The 14,580-nt window shown below is 53.5% G+C and overlaps 1 protein-coding gene across 1 annotated transcript in view; it reads left to right on the forward strand.

Moving 5' to 3' along the window:
- The window catches only part of HMCN2 (hemicentin 2), a 110,790-nt gene continuing 96,210 nt past the window's right edge, over positions 1 to 14,580 (forward strand). Inside the window, exons 1-8 of the mRNA XM_043530492.1 lie at positions 1 to 677; positions 5,081 to 5,151; positions 7,369 to 7,527; positions 7,914 to 8,036; positions 11,109 to 11,280; positions 12,553 to 12,659; positions 13,499 to 13,619; positions 14,174 to 14,437. Of these exons, the coding sequence (XP_043386427.1) occupies positions 377 to 677; positions 5,081 to 5,151; positions 7,369 to 7,527; positions 7,914 to 8,036; positions 11,109 to 11,280; positions 12,553 to 12,659; positions 13,499 to 13,619; positions 14,174 to 14,437 (1,318 nt within the window). The 5' untranslated portion in view covers positions 1 to 376. The remainder of the gene's footprint in view (positions 678 to 5,080; positions 5,152 to 7,368; positions 7,528 to 7,913; positions 8,037 to 11,108; positions 11,281 to 12,552; positions 12,660 to 13,498; positions 13,620 to 14,173; positions 14,438 to 14,580) is intronic.

Below are 14,580 nucleotides of genomic sequence, written 5' to 3' on the forward strand. Positions count from 1 at the left end.
GCAGCTGTTGGTGGCTGCACTTCTTCCAAGGGCTGGCCTTGTCTTGTCCCCCCACCCCCAAGGAGGGCACCTTCTAGCAAAGGGACACTAGCCCAGCAGCACTGGAAGCTGGTTGACTTGTTTCAGTGCATGTCTGGGAGCAGCCAGGAATGAATGGGAAGGCTGGGGGGAGCTGTGCCTGCAGCTGGGGGCTCTCCTCTGCCCCTCTAGAAGTAGTTAAGGAAAAGGCAGCCTGATTTCTCTGCACGGGATTGTTCTTGCCCTGGGGGTAGGGAGAGTTGTGGGGAGATTCTCAGCTCTTCTGGGGACAAACTGGAGAAGGAGCATTTTGCACGAAGGAAGCCGAGGAAGGAATCTCGCAAAGGCTTGGGGGGCCATGTCTCCAGGCAGGAGCAGGAGCAGAGGGGTTACCTGTCTCTGTGCGTTGGAAGACTCCCAAGCCATGCATCACAGAGCAGGGCTCCTCCTGGGGCTTTGGCTGCTACTGGCCTCTAGCCTTGGAGAGCCCACCTCTGATTCTGGAGGGGTCACCTTGGCTTTTGTCTTTGATGTCACTGGCTCCATGTACGACGACCTGGTGCAGGTGATGGATGGAGCATCCCGGATCTTGGAGCGGACACTCAGCAGGAGTACAAAAGTCATTAGCAACTATGCTCTGATCCCCTTTCATGATCCAGGTAAGGCGGTTCCGGTTCACGCTAATCCTGCTGAGAACAATGCATTGCGCTGACCCAGGACCCATGGTTCTGGTCCAGGGCAATGCAGTGCAATAAACCAGGATCCATGGTTCTGGTCCAGACAAAGTACCGTGTTGCATTAAGCCAGAATCAATTATTCTGGTCCAATATGAAAAATGCTACAAAATATGGGACCCATTTGCACAAGACATTGCGTTGCACTAATTTAGGGCCATTGGTTCCAGTCACACTGAGACCATTTCACTCTGGGGACTGGGTTCTGGTCCCGTAAAAGGCCTGGTACGGAGGATCTGGGACTCTGATCCAATAGGAAACACTGGTGACATGTGCAGTATCATGTGGTTCCCTTCACCCTGGCTCAGTATGAAAACTGACAGAGCTGCGTTTAGTAAGGATCAAAGTCCCCCACCCTTTCAAGGCAACTTTGTCCTGCCCTGTTGTCCCCCTTCTGATCCTCAGCTTTTCAGCCTTGTTAGGCACAGCGAAAGCTGGGAGGTAAATGCTCCAAACACAGCCAGAGCAGGGTTGGGCTAATATGGCTAGAATCATTGGGACCTGACTCGCTGGCTAGAAAGTATCAGTTTAAATTTGAAAAGCATCAGTCTGACCCAGACAGCCAGGGCCTAAGATGGAAGCTGCCAATTTCCTGAAGTAATTCTAACAAGCCTCCCCAGATCCTGGGGGATTCCTGCCGCAGCTGATTCTCCTCACCTTACCATCCCATTTAGATTGCTTTAGCCTCAGGTCCTTGCTTAGTTCACAGCCATGCAGCTTGAACTGCAATTTCCTCCAGTCCCGTACCTGGAGCAGGGTTGGGGCAGCTCTGTCCTTGGAAGGAAGACCTCAGAGAGGCTGGGTGTTGCAGGGCAGGAGGGGGGTATTGGTGACGCAGTCAAGGATGTGTCTGCACGGCCAGAAGTGTGTCCTTAACTCGTCCGCTAACGCAGGTTAAAATAGCAGTGAAGACAAGGCTACTTGGCTTTTATCTTGGGCCAGCAGCTTGAATTCGACCCCAGGCTTCCTTGTAGGCTTCTCCAGCCAGCACAGAACCAGCGAGATGGTAAGGGCCCTAGAGTAGTGCAAGTGGTGTATACTGGCTGTGATGTGAACCTTGATCCTTGTGAGCATTAATGAGGACAGGTCACTTTTCACAAGGATTAATTATGGTGTTAATTCTGAGGACCCTGGCCATATTCTAATGTGGTTAATTACATCCTGCTTCCCTAAAAATCCTCTTTTGCATTTTCTGCTGGATGATACACTTCGCATCATGTCCTAAACTACTGTTGCTATGCGCGGCTCCAGTTACTGTGATCTACCCCAGAGTTGGCTGCATTTTAGTGGATGGGTGAAGAGAGGCCTTATAGCTGTATAGTTTGTAGAGCAGCTTGAGGTCTTTCTATCTGAAGAAAACTACTGGGATAGAAGTCGTAATTGTTTATTTGAACTCTGATAATAAACAAGGAAGCAGTGCTCTAAGTTAAATAAAGATGAAAGTTTCTCCTCTTACTGGTTCTTGCTTTTATACACATCCATGAGGTGCTAATCATTCATACCAAATAAGAACAAGCTCTCTGCCAAAAATTCATACAGAAAATAGCAATTCTGAAGAAAGGAACATTTGAATTAAAAATACTGAAGACAGCAGGAGAAGCTGTCAGAAGCACTAAATGGATTTTTAGAATGAACCGGCATCTATCGGTTGTGTACATTCCTTAAAATAGAAACAGGGCCCCTCTTTACAGCCTAGCATCCACTTGGTCTGTGGGGATGCATCTGTCTTTTGTAACAGAGAGAACAGGTGGCTTGTCCATTAAATCCAGGCAGCTCGTGTTTCTGCACTGGTTACCGTTGGAGACGGCGCCCCAAGGAACTCTAGCCCAGGTGATTTAAGTGGACTCCATTTAATATGGTCCTGTGTATGGAATGTCTCATGGTACCGGACGTGACTCTTCCTTGTGGGATGGACCCAGATAAATTAATTGACTCTGTGGCTCATCCAGATGGGGATACTTGGGGACTGAGCAAGTTCCCGTTCCTCCATTCTCTGTCCCATGCTGCTCCACACTGGGAAGTTTCATACCCACAGCGTCTGCTCTGCACGTGCTGTGCATTGTTGCCATCACACCATAGCCAAGGTCCTGCCCTCACACTAATAACTACCCAACAGGGCTCGGTCTTGTCGTCTAGGCCAGACTAAGCTGCGTGTTAGCTGTGTCCTGGAGCCAGGCTACAGTCCAAGGCTGTAGCCCAGTCTGGTAACCTGGTTTCCGTGCTGATCGGCCTTGTCTATGTTGCAAGGCCAACCATCTTTTAAAAGAATGGAGGGATTCCGGGGCTGCACCTGTGTCCTCTGGTATGGTAGTGGTTACAGTGTAGACCGGACCTAGAGCTGCCCTCCTTGGGCTTTGTAAGGGTGATTACCTCTCATTGCCATCACAAAGGGCACCTGTAAAGCAGAGGGTCTCTGTCAATCCAGGAAAGAGCTGAAATGGCTTGGGAGGCGTGGGAGGATGGGGCATGGTGGACGGGGCTGGGGGAAGTCCTCAGCTCCTGTGGTACCTCTGTCCTGCTATAGTTATTTGTTTGCATGGAAACAGATGGGGTTACCTCTTGCCAGGACTCGTCTGGCTGCAAGGTCCCTCGTCAGGCCAGGCGTCTGGTTTGCTGTAACTGGAGCACCCTGGCCGGGTAAATTGGCTGTCTCTCCCGTTAAGCTGAAGGAAAAGTCTTCCAGTCTCTGTGGAAGTCAGTCAGAGCACTGACATTATTTCAGAGGCCTCTGAGCCTGTCTCATGTCCAGAGAGAACCGGTCTAGGGAAGGGGTGCCTTTGGCCAGCTCATTGGTGCCGAGCCAGAGTTCGGTGTGCTGATGACTCTTTGCACCTAAACGTGGCATCATTCATCTGAGGATCTCTTCTACTAAAACTCACGGCCCTCCTATGAGGCAGGTAGGTTCTCTTAACCCCCAGAGAGCAGTGGGGAAACTGAGGCACAGTAGACCTGTGGAAGTGCATTGTGTTAACTAACTTGTTTTAGCTAACTTGATGCAAAATGTGATTTTTGCCTTTAACGAGGACAAGGGCAGTCATGTTTTAATAACGTGTGAGGAGCTGGTCGTGGTTAACTCTAGGGCAGAGTTGAGTTTAGTGCCACATTAGTTAAAATGTGTCAGCGTGATGCGTTTTCTCATTGTAGACAAGGCTGCAGTGACATGCCCAGGGACACAGCCAGGAAGTAGAACCCGGGAGCTTGGGCATCCACCTGCCCTGCTCTAGCCACTAGCAGAATAGTAGGCTTTAAAGGTATCCCCCATCTCACCCAAAGCTGCAAGGCCTGGAGTGGAGGAGTGTTAACAGTGTAAGGGCATCGCACACATGGGGAGATGCCTGCTGCATCAATGAGGGTATGTCTACACTGCAGTTAAAAACCCATGGCTGGGCCTGTGCCCGCTGACTCAGGCTGCGGGGCTGTTTAATTGCAATGAAGACATCTGGTCTCAGGCTGGAGCCCGGGCTATAGGACCCTGTGAAGTGGGAGAGTCCCAGAGCTGCATGGGCCAGCTGCGGGTGTCTCCCTGCAGTGTAGACATACCCTAAGTGTGATGGAATCTGCTCTTGTGGCGTGAGCCAGCAGCTCCTGAATTCCAACCCTCTGTCAACAAAGGGTCTGTCTCCGCTGCCATCGCGGGGCGTGCTCTGCCCGAGCCGGCTTTAACTTCCTTAGCTCTGGTACCAGAGCAGCGAAGCTGCAGACTGGCCTTCAGCGCTGGCTTGGTGCCTGAGTGCCTGGCTTGGTCCCCTTTGCAAGACCAAGCCGCATGGGGGCGTAACACAGTCCTGCTTCAATGTGGATGAGACCTAAATAGCCTGTAATCTAGAAAGTGTCCCACTACAGGGCTGCTCTTTTGGGACTCCGGAGGGGAGATTACCTCTCAATCCCACCCGGGATGGTGGCCACCGTGGAAAAGCACAGACTGGCCGAGCCAGCATCCACCAGCCCAGTAAAGGAGACCCAGCGTTCGTCCAATGGCAAGGGAGTGTTCTTTGAAAGAAAGCTACAGTTGCTGATGCAGGTTTCTGAGGACAGGCAGGAACTAACACAGGCCTTTTGGTATTTGCGGTGGTGTTGTAGCCATGCTGGGCCCAGGATACTAGAGAGACAAGGCGGGTGAAGAGCTCTGTGTAGCTTGGAAGTTTGTCTCTTTCACCAGCAGAGGTTGGTTCAGTAAAAGATATTACCTCGCCCACCTTGTCTCTTTCATAGGCCTAGTGAGGCTGATATAGGGAAACTTAATATGAGGGAGAGAGAGAAGGAAGATTGCAGACTTGTGCCCAGAGAGGAGGAAGCACTGATATCTGCTGTCTCGATATCTTTGGCAGAGGTTGGACCAGCGACCCTCACAGCAGATCCCGAGGAATTCCAGAGAGAGCTCAGAGGTCTCTACGTTCAGGTACAGTTGACTGCCTCATCTTAATATCTGTACATTGTTGGCTAGTGGCCTATGGCAACTGGTATTTGAAACCCGAGTGTGGCCAGTTCGGAAACCCAGCTTGTTTGGTTGGAATGTAACCCTTAGCGGGTGGCAAAGAAGCCCCAGGTGCCAAGGAGCGTAACTCCTAAGCCAAGCAGCCATGGAGCCAGTGCCAGAGGAAAGAATTCGGCTTTGTCATTACCTTTAAAAATAACTAGGAGCATCCTCCAGCAGCGCTACCTGGATCCTCCCTGCCACGTGCGGACTGGGTGCAGCAAGGAGTTCTGGTGACACTTGTCACTCTTAAGGGAGATACATTTCTACGCCCCGGGCAGGGAAAGAGAGGGGCTAATGCTGGTGCTGCTGGGGACAAGTTCAACTCCCAGCACAGATGTGGAGCAGCCTCAGGGTGTGCCCAGCTGCCCCTCATTGGAGAATAGCTGAGGTGTGGGAATGTCCTGGCGATGCCCCCGACCTGCTCCCAACGCGCATGCTGTGCCTTAGGCTCCTGAGGGGTGGGGGAGAGCACAGAGCAGCTCTGCGCTGGTCAGGAGAGACCCTTGGGGAGCAGTGGGGGGGCCTGGTGTGGTCAGTGCCCCAGCAAGATGTCGGGGGGGGCTCTGTTGCTGCAGGTACCATCTTTGGATGAGACTTAGACCTGAGATCTTGCCCGCCCCTGGTTATTCTAGATCCTGGCTGGGAGCTCTTTGCATGAGCAGGGGTCCTGCCTAGGGTCCGGCTTGGGGAGCTACTGGAGTTGTTTCAGACATGATTTTTCTCCCTCCCACATAAAGTTTAGCTGAAAACAATTTTTGTTTGTTTGTTTTTTCATTGAATATTTCCCCCAGATATGTTCAGGTTTTTACTGCAAACCCCCAAACTAAAAACGTTCAGGTTTGGATTGAAAAACCAAAACCAATAAATATCAGAGGGGCAGCCGTGTTAGTCTGTTTCCACAAAAGCAAGGAGGAGTCTGGTGGCACCTTAGAGACTAGCAGATTTATTTGGGCATAAGCTTTAGTGGGTAAAAACCCCACTTCTTCAGATGCAATAAATTGAATATTTCTGTCAGAAACGGAAAGTTATACAGCCACTGCGTTCCACTGCAGAGAGAGCTGCATTTTGGCGACAGAGGAAGTGACTCGTGCGTAAATATTCATAACCTTGAATGATGCATTTATCTCTGTGCTCTGAGAACAGGACGTGATCTTTAGGGTCCTTCGAGGTGCAAAGTGCTATACAAGATATTCTGTATTATTATTGTGTAAGTAATAACCGGCTGCCTGGCATGGCTTGGTTATAGCTGAGCGGTCTGTTGAACTCCCCTCTCTATGGTCTACGTCAGCTGGAGGCCCCTAAATGAGCGTCTCTTCCCAGGCCCGTAGGAAAGCTGGCAATTAGATTCTGTTTTCCTCTGTGTGTGAGGTGAAACTGTTACACTGGAGGGAAGGCTGGGAAGCCCTGGGAGGTTGGATGACTCTGTTGCTGAGCTGCCTTGGAGGCCACCAGGAGCTGGCATCTCTAGTCACCATATGTTTGCACTGCGCATGCTTTGCATGAAGGGTCCATTTGTGAATGATTCCTCGGGGTTGCAAGCGGGTTACAGGCAGGAGTAGTGTGTGTTATCCGAGGTCACCAGCACGTCAGTCGAAGGTGTTAAAGATGGTTACCAGCAACCTGTTGGTCTCTGTGACGGTCTATAATTAACTGTTGATTACAACATCGATTGATCATTTATTAACCCTTTATAAGCGACTCAGAAGTGGAATTTTGGTGTCTGAAAAAGGCACGAGTCTGCTGGGATTCCCTAGCGTTCCTGAAGCGCAGGGTGGGACACCGAGTGCGGCTCCTGCCTTTAGCTTCATTCCAGCAGCCTGTGACGTGGCACCTGTGCAGCCAGGTGGCGCTGCTGTTTGCACCTGTGGTGCCTACCTGTGTCCAAGCACTGCCAGTCAAATGGCAACTGTGCCTGTCCGCACTAGGGGCTTTCCGGGCTCAGGATATATGCCCAGGCAGAGCAGGCATTGCTCACTGAGCTCTTGGAAGGTGAGGCAGTGATCGTGATGGGGCATGTGGTCTCAGCAAGTTTTCCCCTCCCTCACGGAAATGGCGTCCCACCCCAGGTTGATTCCTGCAGCCCTCACTTTGGGCTCCGTTAGGATTACTCGGGTTTCCTAATGGGCTCTTTGGCTGCAGGGCGGAGGGGATTGCCCGGAGATGAGCGTCGGAGCCATCCAGCTGGCTGTGGAGGTCTCGCACCCGGGATCGTTCATCTACGTGTTCTCGGACGCTCGGGCCAAAGACTACAAGCGCAAGCAGGACTTGCTGCAGCTCCTGCAGCACAAACAGTCCCAGGTGAGAGTCCGGCTACGGGCTTGCAGCTGCGTTCCCAGGAGATGTCCCTTCTCTGTGACCCAGGAGCCACTGAACATCCGCTCCCAGAGCCCACAAGGTGGCGAAGAGCCATGCAAAGGAAGCCTTTTGCAAAGCACAACAGTACCCAACTGTACTGGTCCTATAAAACCTATAAACAATGCCATGTATTCTTTACCTCCGTCTGCTGGTACGTTTTCTGTTGGCTAGCTCTTGACATATATATATATAGACCCGGAGCACGCTCGTAACTGTTTGTTCACCTTGTAGTTGGCACATGCCAACCTGCTGCCAGTGGGGGAGGTGTGAGGATGGCTGGTTGGAGTCTCTTCTGACTTGGTTTGCCGTCGTGCATTTCTCTGTGGCAGGTTGTGTTCGTGCTAACGGGGGATTGCGGGGACAGAAGCCACCCTGGGTATCGAGTGTACGAAGAAATTGCGGCTACCAGCTCTGGGCAGATATTCCATCTGGATAAACAACAGGTGAAGGAGGTGAGTGGAAAAGACCTGAATTTTGTTACTTGTGAGCATCTGTGCTCTCAAATGAACTCGCGCAGAGAAACGATAAAAGACAAAAACGCCCTGTCACCTGTGGGTGAACACTTTTCACAGAGTGATCGCTCCCTATCTGACCTCTCAGTCCTCGTCCGCAAAGGAAACCTGCCCAATGCCTTCGAAAGATGAGCCTGGGAGTTTAAATTCATAACTTTGCTAGATACTAAAAATCATGGGCTGTACAGAGACACGTGATTTATGGCTCATTACAACAATCTATAACCCAGCCCCCAGCCTTTACACCCCTCCCCGCCCCGATTACTGGAGGGGTATTAATGGCCCACTTCACCTTGCATGGTCCCTTGAAATATGTGTTAACTTATGCTAAACAATCTGTTCCACCCTGTATTTAGCTGTGACACTCCGAGTACCTTTCCCAGGTCCGAAGAAGAGCTCTGTGTAGCTTAAAAGCTTGTTTGTCTCCGCAATAGAAGCTGGTCCAATAAAAGCTAGTACCTCCCACACCTTGTCTCTCTAGTATCCTGGGACCAGCGCGGCTACAACGACCCTGCCTGCGAGAATGGAAGACTTGGATGGTTTTCACAGTCTCCTTTATGTTTTGGGTGGCTGGGATGGCGTGATAAGATCATGATGATCAGAGGCCTCTCTCCTTCGCTGGCTTGATGCTGTCGATCCCCTTTAGTTCAGGTGGCCTCATCAAGTTAGCAATGCAAGGCTCTTTTGTCTTTACTTGTCGTCACATTAGTGGCTTAGATTGACGTGCCATGGATTGTTATCCCTTAGGGACTTCCTGGAGGTTTGGGCATTCAGGAGCAAAGCCTCAGTGCCCATCTAATCCCCTGTCCCTGCTCCAGGGGACTGAAGAAGATGGTTGTCTCAGGGCTAACGCAGGAGCCTGGGAGTCTGTAGACCTGGGGTCTGTTTCTGGTTGCCTCGCAGGCTAGCTGCGTGATCCTGGGTTAAGTGCTTCCACTTCTTTGGGCCTCCATTTCCCCGTCTGTAGCATGGAGACGATACCACCCCTGGGGTGTGGAGGAGTAAGGCCAAGACCTTAAAACCAGGACCGCGGTGGGAGCTGTTGGGGGCTCCACACCTTTGAAAATCAGACAGGTCCCTAACTATGGAGCCTGACTTTAGACTCCTGCCTTTGACGGTCTTGACCCGGCCGGTCTGTGAAGCGCTTGGAGAGCAGGAGCCCAGCGTCTGTCTAACTATTAACAGCAACAGATTTGGAGCGGTGAGCTCTCCTTCTGCCTCCCTTCCGCCCCCCTTCCTGGCGGCTGGCTCTTGCACAGTATTCCCGTGGGCAAGGGGCGGGCTAATCACTCATCTGCTCCGAGCGGCTGAGTGGGAGCCATCTGGCAATTACAATTACACCAGAATCTTTAATTCCTCTAACATCAGCAAGTGTGTGTGTTTGCTTTGTAACTGGAAAGGATCAGCCCTTGCTGCTGTCTCCTTTTCCTGCACCCTGCCTCCCTCCCTGCTCCAGCACCTGGAAAACAGCATGTTCGGGATAAACAGTTAAGGCTGGATCCTCAGATGCCGTGTCAATCACTGGAGCCCTGTCAGGTTGAGGATTTGGCCCTTAATTCTGTGCAAAGACTGGTTTCCTTGTTCCCATTCTCTGGACCCAGCTGCAGGGACCGATGGGACCAGTAAATGCCGTTGTATCTTGCATTTGTGTATGAGGTGTGACGTGCTATCTATGGTACTCAGGCGGGTCCCTGTTACCAAAGTAATGGTACCCCACTCCCTGAGCATCCCGCAGCCTGTAGTGTATTTATCGTCACCACCCCCTGTAAGGTAGGGCTGGACTATTGGCCCCATTGCACAGGTGGCAAAGCGCAGCACAGAGACTAGTCGCTTGCCCAAGGTCACACTCAAGCCTGTGACAGAGCGTGGAGTTGAATCCAGGTCTCCTGAGTGCCAGGAGCTGGGACTGCAATCACCCGAAGTCCTGCACCGTCCTTCTGGCTAGGAGCAGGCTGGGGTCAGCACTGGTAGCCAGTCAGGAGTTTCCTGTTGCCAGCTGAGCTCCGCTCTGGAGATTGAGGGGCTCCCTTAGACTGGTTCTTCCCTTGGGCGAGGGGAGGAACCGGAGCTGGATTTCTGTGTCCATATCTAACCTGCCCCCGGTCCTGTCACTTCTCTGGGCGCAGGGCCCACAGGGAGCAGGGGCTGGGCTCTGGCACTTGATCCCCTGCAGGACTTCCCAAGCAGGTTGTTTTTCTTTTTTTACTGGAACAAAGAAAACGGTGCAAGGAGTGAAACTGAAGGGGAAAGGGAGGGTCAGGTGTGAGCGGGGGGGGGGGGGTGGGGGGGGGAGGGGTAGGTGTGAGCAGGGGGGGAGGGGTAGGTGTGAGCAAGGGGGGGAGGAGCAAAAAACATGCTAAGGAGCCTGGCTCTGTCCTGTGCTGTCTGCTCTGGCTGTCCCATCTCCCCTGCACACCGCCCCCCTGCTCAGCCCCACCCTGCAGCGTCCCAGGAGCTCCCCATGTTGCATATACTGGGCTGTCCAAATGCGCTTGTCTCGGCCCTTGGGCATGGTGCAGGTTCTGATACAGGTCTGTGCCCTTCCTAGCCTGCTTTCCTTCCCGTGGGAGAGCGCACGATGTGCACCTCATGGCACCAGGATGGCTGGGGAGGGGTGCGGTGCCCATTAAAGGCTTTCCCATGGGGCTGGAGGAGCCAGGCCTTGCCCTCCAGTTGAGTTGTTGCTCAAGATCTTGATGGTGAATCTCGAGAAGGCTTGGTCCCTCCTGCTCATGTGACTGAACTAATCTCTGTATACGTACAGTGTGTATCCCCCCCCTAGTTTGTGCCTGGACTCTTACCACGTCTGCACCTTCGGGGGAGAGGTAACCAGGGGCAACAGCCCTGACAGCAGGCCCCCGCCCAATATCTCAATGTCTGTGCATCCCGGCACACCAGAGAGCATCCTGGGTTTACGGTGGGGTGGCCTGTGATAGGAGGGGACCGCGTTGCGCATTTGAGGCACCTTCCAGTCCTACGTCCCTGCTCCATGTCACCCTCTCTGCCCCGTAGGTGCTGAAATGGGTAGAAGAGGCTATCCAGGCCTCCAAAGTCCACCTGCTGTCCACAGACCACGAGCAGGGGGGAGAGCACACCTGGCTGGTTCCCTTTGACCCCAGCCTGAAGGAAGTCACCATCTCCGTGAGCGGCCCCGCTCCAGAGATCGAAGTCAGGGATCCGGCAGGTATGTCCCAGGGCATTGTCAGCAAGCGGGTCCCAACCTCGGGCAGGGGGAGGACAGTTCCGGCTATGGGGAGAGCCTAATGAGCAGCCTATGCCAGCTGTGGGTCCATTGGCCCAAGCAGCAGAGAGCTGGGGTTTAGAGCTAAAAAGGTCCGGAGTTCAGTCCCTTTTGGGGACCTGACCAGGGGCTCGTTTGATGAGCGAATGGGAGACTGAGGCCAGGAAATAACCAAGCTGAGCTGCACTGAGGGAGACGAGCCACAGGGCAAAAATCTGTTCAGCAAAAAGTAACGAGCTGCGAAGACCTCGTTAAGCTCCCAAGTGTGTCCCTTCCCCTCTGCCATGTTAAATTCATACTTTAATTTTGTAAGAGCTGCTTTTCCCCTATCCCTTCCGGGCTTTTCTTCCCAGCTGTCAGTTGACAACTGCTGATTGACAATAACTGCTCCTTAGCCACTGAAATTACCCCACGTGGCTGGCTTTCCCCAAGCATTGTCAACGCACGGTGTGAGCAAACGACCTGCAGAGAGCGCTGAGGACACGAGGGAGACCAGGAGGATGAGGGTTAAAGAGAAGTGATATGGGGGCTCGGAGCTGGGAAGGCAGCGGTGCAGATAGATAGGCAGCATGGGTGAACGAGAGACCCTCCCAGCTGACCGGGTCCCGTGGAAGGGACCGAGAGGCCGTGAATACTGAGGGTTTAGAATGAGCAGAGGGAAATGTGGGTAGGTGGATGTGTGGTCATACGCAGGAGGAGGAAGGGCAGCGGGCTGGATGGGTGTCTCTCCTTAGAGAAGAGGGTGAGGGAAAGATGAGCAACCTCCAGCAAAAATGGAAAAGGAGCGGCTAGCTAGTGTGGCAGGGCTTGGGTTGGAGAGAGCTGGGATCCGGGGCTGCTTTCTCCAGGGGCACAGGGTCTGTGGAGGGAGCCGTAATGTCAGAAGTGGCGCTAAAACCTGGTGGGAGGAGAAAGCTTTGTGGGCTTGTCAGGTGTGGGAATACAATGCTGAGCCCGCTGCTAGCCACTCGGGGCTATGGGCAGAAGGCGGCCCTGGAGGCTGTGATGCAAACAGACTCCTGCCGAGAACGGGCAACTCGGAGACTGGGCTTCTGCCTTCCTCTGTCCTGGGCGGGTCGTAATGGGCAGATGCATCGGGCATGGCTTGTTGGAAAGCCACCAACTATTGGATGTAGCGGGGGTGGGCCGTCCTTCCTGGGACGGGTGAGCGGGAAGCAGGAGGCGCTAACCCAAGGATTCTGCTTGCCGGTCCAGGGAAGATCCTTCAGAAAGGCCGGGGCCTGGAGGAACACCTCAACATCCTGAATTCCGCCAAGGTGCTGACCGTCAAGCCTCACCGGCCGGGCGTGTGGTCTGTCAAGGTAGGATGGAAGCGAAAGGAATTGCTGGGCCAGGGGCCTATCTAGGCCAGATCCTAGAGCAGGCAAACCCCTTTGCCTGAGAGGTTCTCCACGTGCCAAGAGACGTGGAGAAATGTATAGAATGCAACTTTGGTGTCTCGTCCCCAGCTTGCTCCCCAGGGTCTATCCCCTCTCTAGGGTGGAGACGCTGCAGCTGCCTCGTTAACTGGTTCCAGCCTGGGCACCCTTCGCTGTAGCACCCAAGTGTTGCCTCCCTAGTGCCCTGCCCCCTCTGGGAGCTGGGTCCCTTGTGATAACTTCGGCCCTGATGCAGGAAGGGAGGCTGACCCAGGGGCTGGGTTTTCCCCTTCCACCACCAGCTCCACTCTGGAAGGCAATGGGCTGGCCACCGGGAATACTTCGTGGGGTTCTAAGGAAAGCCAAGTGCCCTGAATAAATAGGGGCATGGGACTTCTCAGGAAGGTGTCAATTGGTTAAGGGCACTTTGAAGTCAACTCTAAAAGTCCGAGGGCCAGCTTCTCTACTGGTGTCGGGGTGAAACTCCATTGAAGTAATGGAAATGCTCCCATTTGCAACAGAGAATTTGGCCTCACTGAACATAAAGATTCCCCCCACGGTTCCACTCGTTCTGTCACTCCGATCCCATTGTGGCTCTCCGGGGCTGCAGAAGGAAGTGTGTGCCTGCCCAGAATGCAGGCTACTAAAAAGGTCTGTCTGCGGCTTATTGCAGCCTCTCCCTTCTCCCCTACCCCCTGATCCTGCATGGTGGGCAGCTTCAGGAGTCAGAGCTACTCCCTTTCTACACTTGATGATGTGACCTCTCTGTTTGCTGCTTTCAGATCCAGAGCAGCGGCCGCCACTCAGTGAGAATCACGGGCGTCAGCGCCATCCGTTTCCGAGCCAGCTTTTCCCACCAACCTACATTCGACCTAAACCACCCCAGAGAGCGGCCTGTGCATGGTACCTCCTGCTCTTCCCATGGCGCGCGTGCGTGTGTGTGGAGGGGGCAGTGGGGTCCGTAAGACGCGGCGTGCTAGAGAGCGAATGGAGCCGAAGATAAGTGGGCTCCCGCTGCTTTGCTGGGCTCTGGGGCAAGCTGCTCTGTTCCACGTTTGCTGAAGCTTCGAGTGGCCTTCGGAGCAGCTCTGAGTGGAGCGTGTTGCAGCAATCCAGCCTGGAGCCAGCAGGCACTATTGTTTATACGGCGGCAGTGCCTAGGGGTCCCAACCATAGAGCAGGGCCTCATTGTGCTAGGCGCTGTACAAACGTAGAACAAACGCAGTCCCTGCCCCAAGGAGCCTGCAGTCGAAGTATAAAATGAGACAGCAGGAGGCTGCAGACAGGCAGGGGAGCCCAAGGTAACGATGAGATGAGCATGGAAAGCAGTGATCCCAGCTGCCGAATAATAGGGGTGATGCTTGCAGCAGAGAGGAAAGGTCACAGTGCTTTACAATGACTGTCCTGGATGCAGTCCCATTCCTTGCTCTCCCCGCTGCCTTCCCCTGTCTCTGCAGGGCTTCCTGTCTCTGTGCTGATTAACTGCACTGGCTTGGAGCCTCCAGGGCACCTGAAGGGCGTGGAGCTGTATGACAGCTCTGGCCGGCCCCTCGTCTCCCTGCCGATGCGGCCTTTCTCCAATGACTCCTCCAGCCAGCTCTGGGTGGGACCCCAATTCCAGGCACCCATGGGAAGCTTCTTGCTGAAAGTGACAGGGGAAGACCCAGATGGACACCCATTGCAGCGTGTATCGGGCGTTGCCTACACCAGTGTGGTCCCAGGTGAGCAACTCTGGCTTGTACGGTCCCAGCGGGAAGAGGTTTGGAGCTGCTGGCTTGATGCCTTTCTGTAGCTCGTAGAGTAGCATCGGGAATAGGCCAACCAGCTTTTATTCCTCTTACAAGCAGGTACCTGAAATCACCCA

The sequence above is a fragment of the Chelonia mydas genome, chromosome 16 (assembly GCF_015237465.2).
Source record: "Chelonia mydas isolate rCheMyd1 chromosome 16, rCheMyd1.pri.v2, whole genome shotgun sequence".
In the NCBI taxonomy this organism is placed as follows: domain Eukaryota; kingdom Metazoa; phylum Chordata; order Testudines; family Cheloniidae; genus Chelonia; species Chelonia mydas.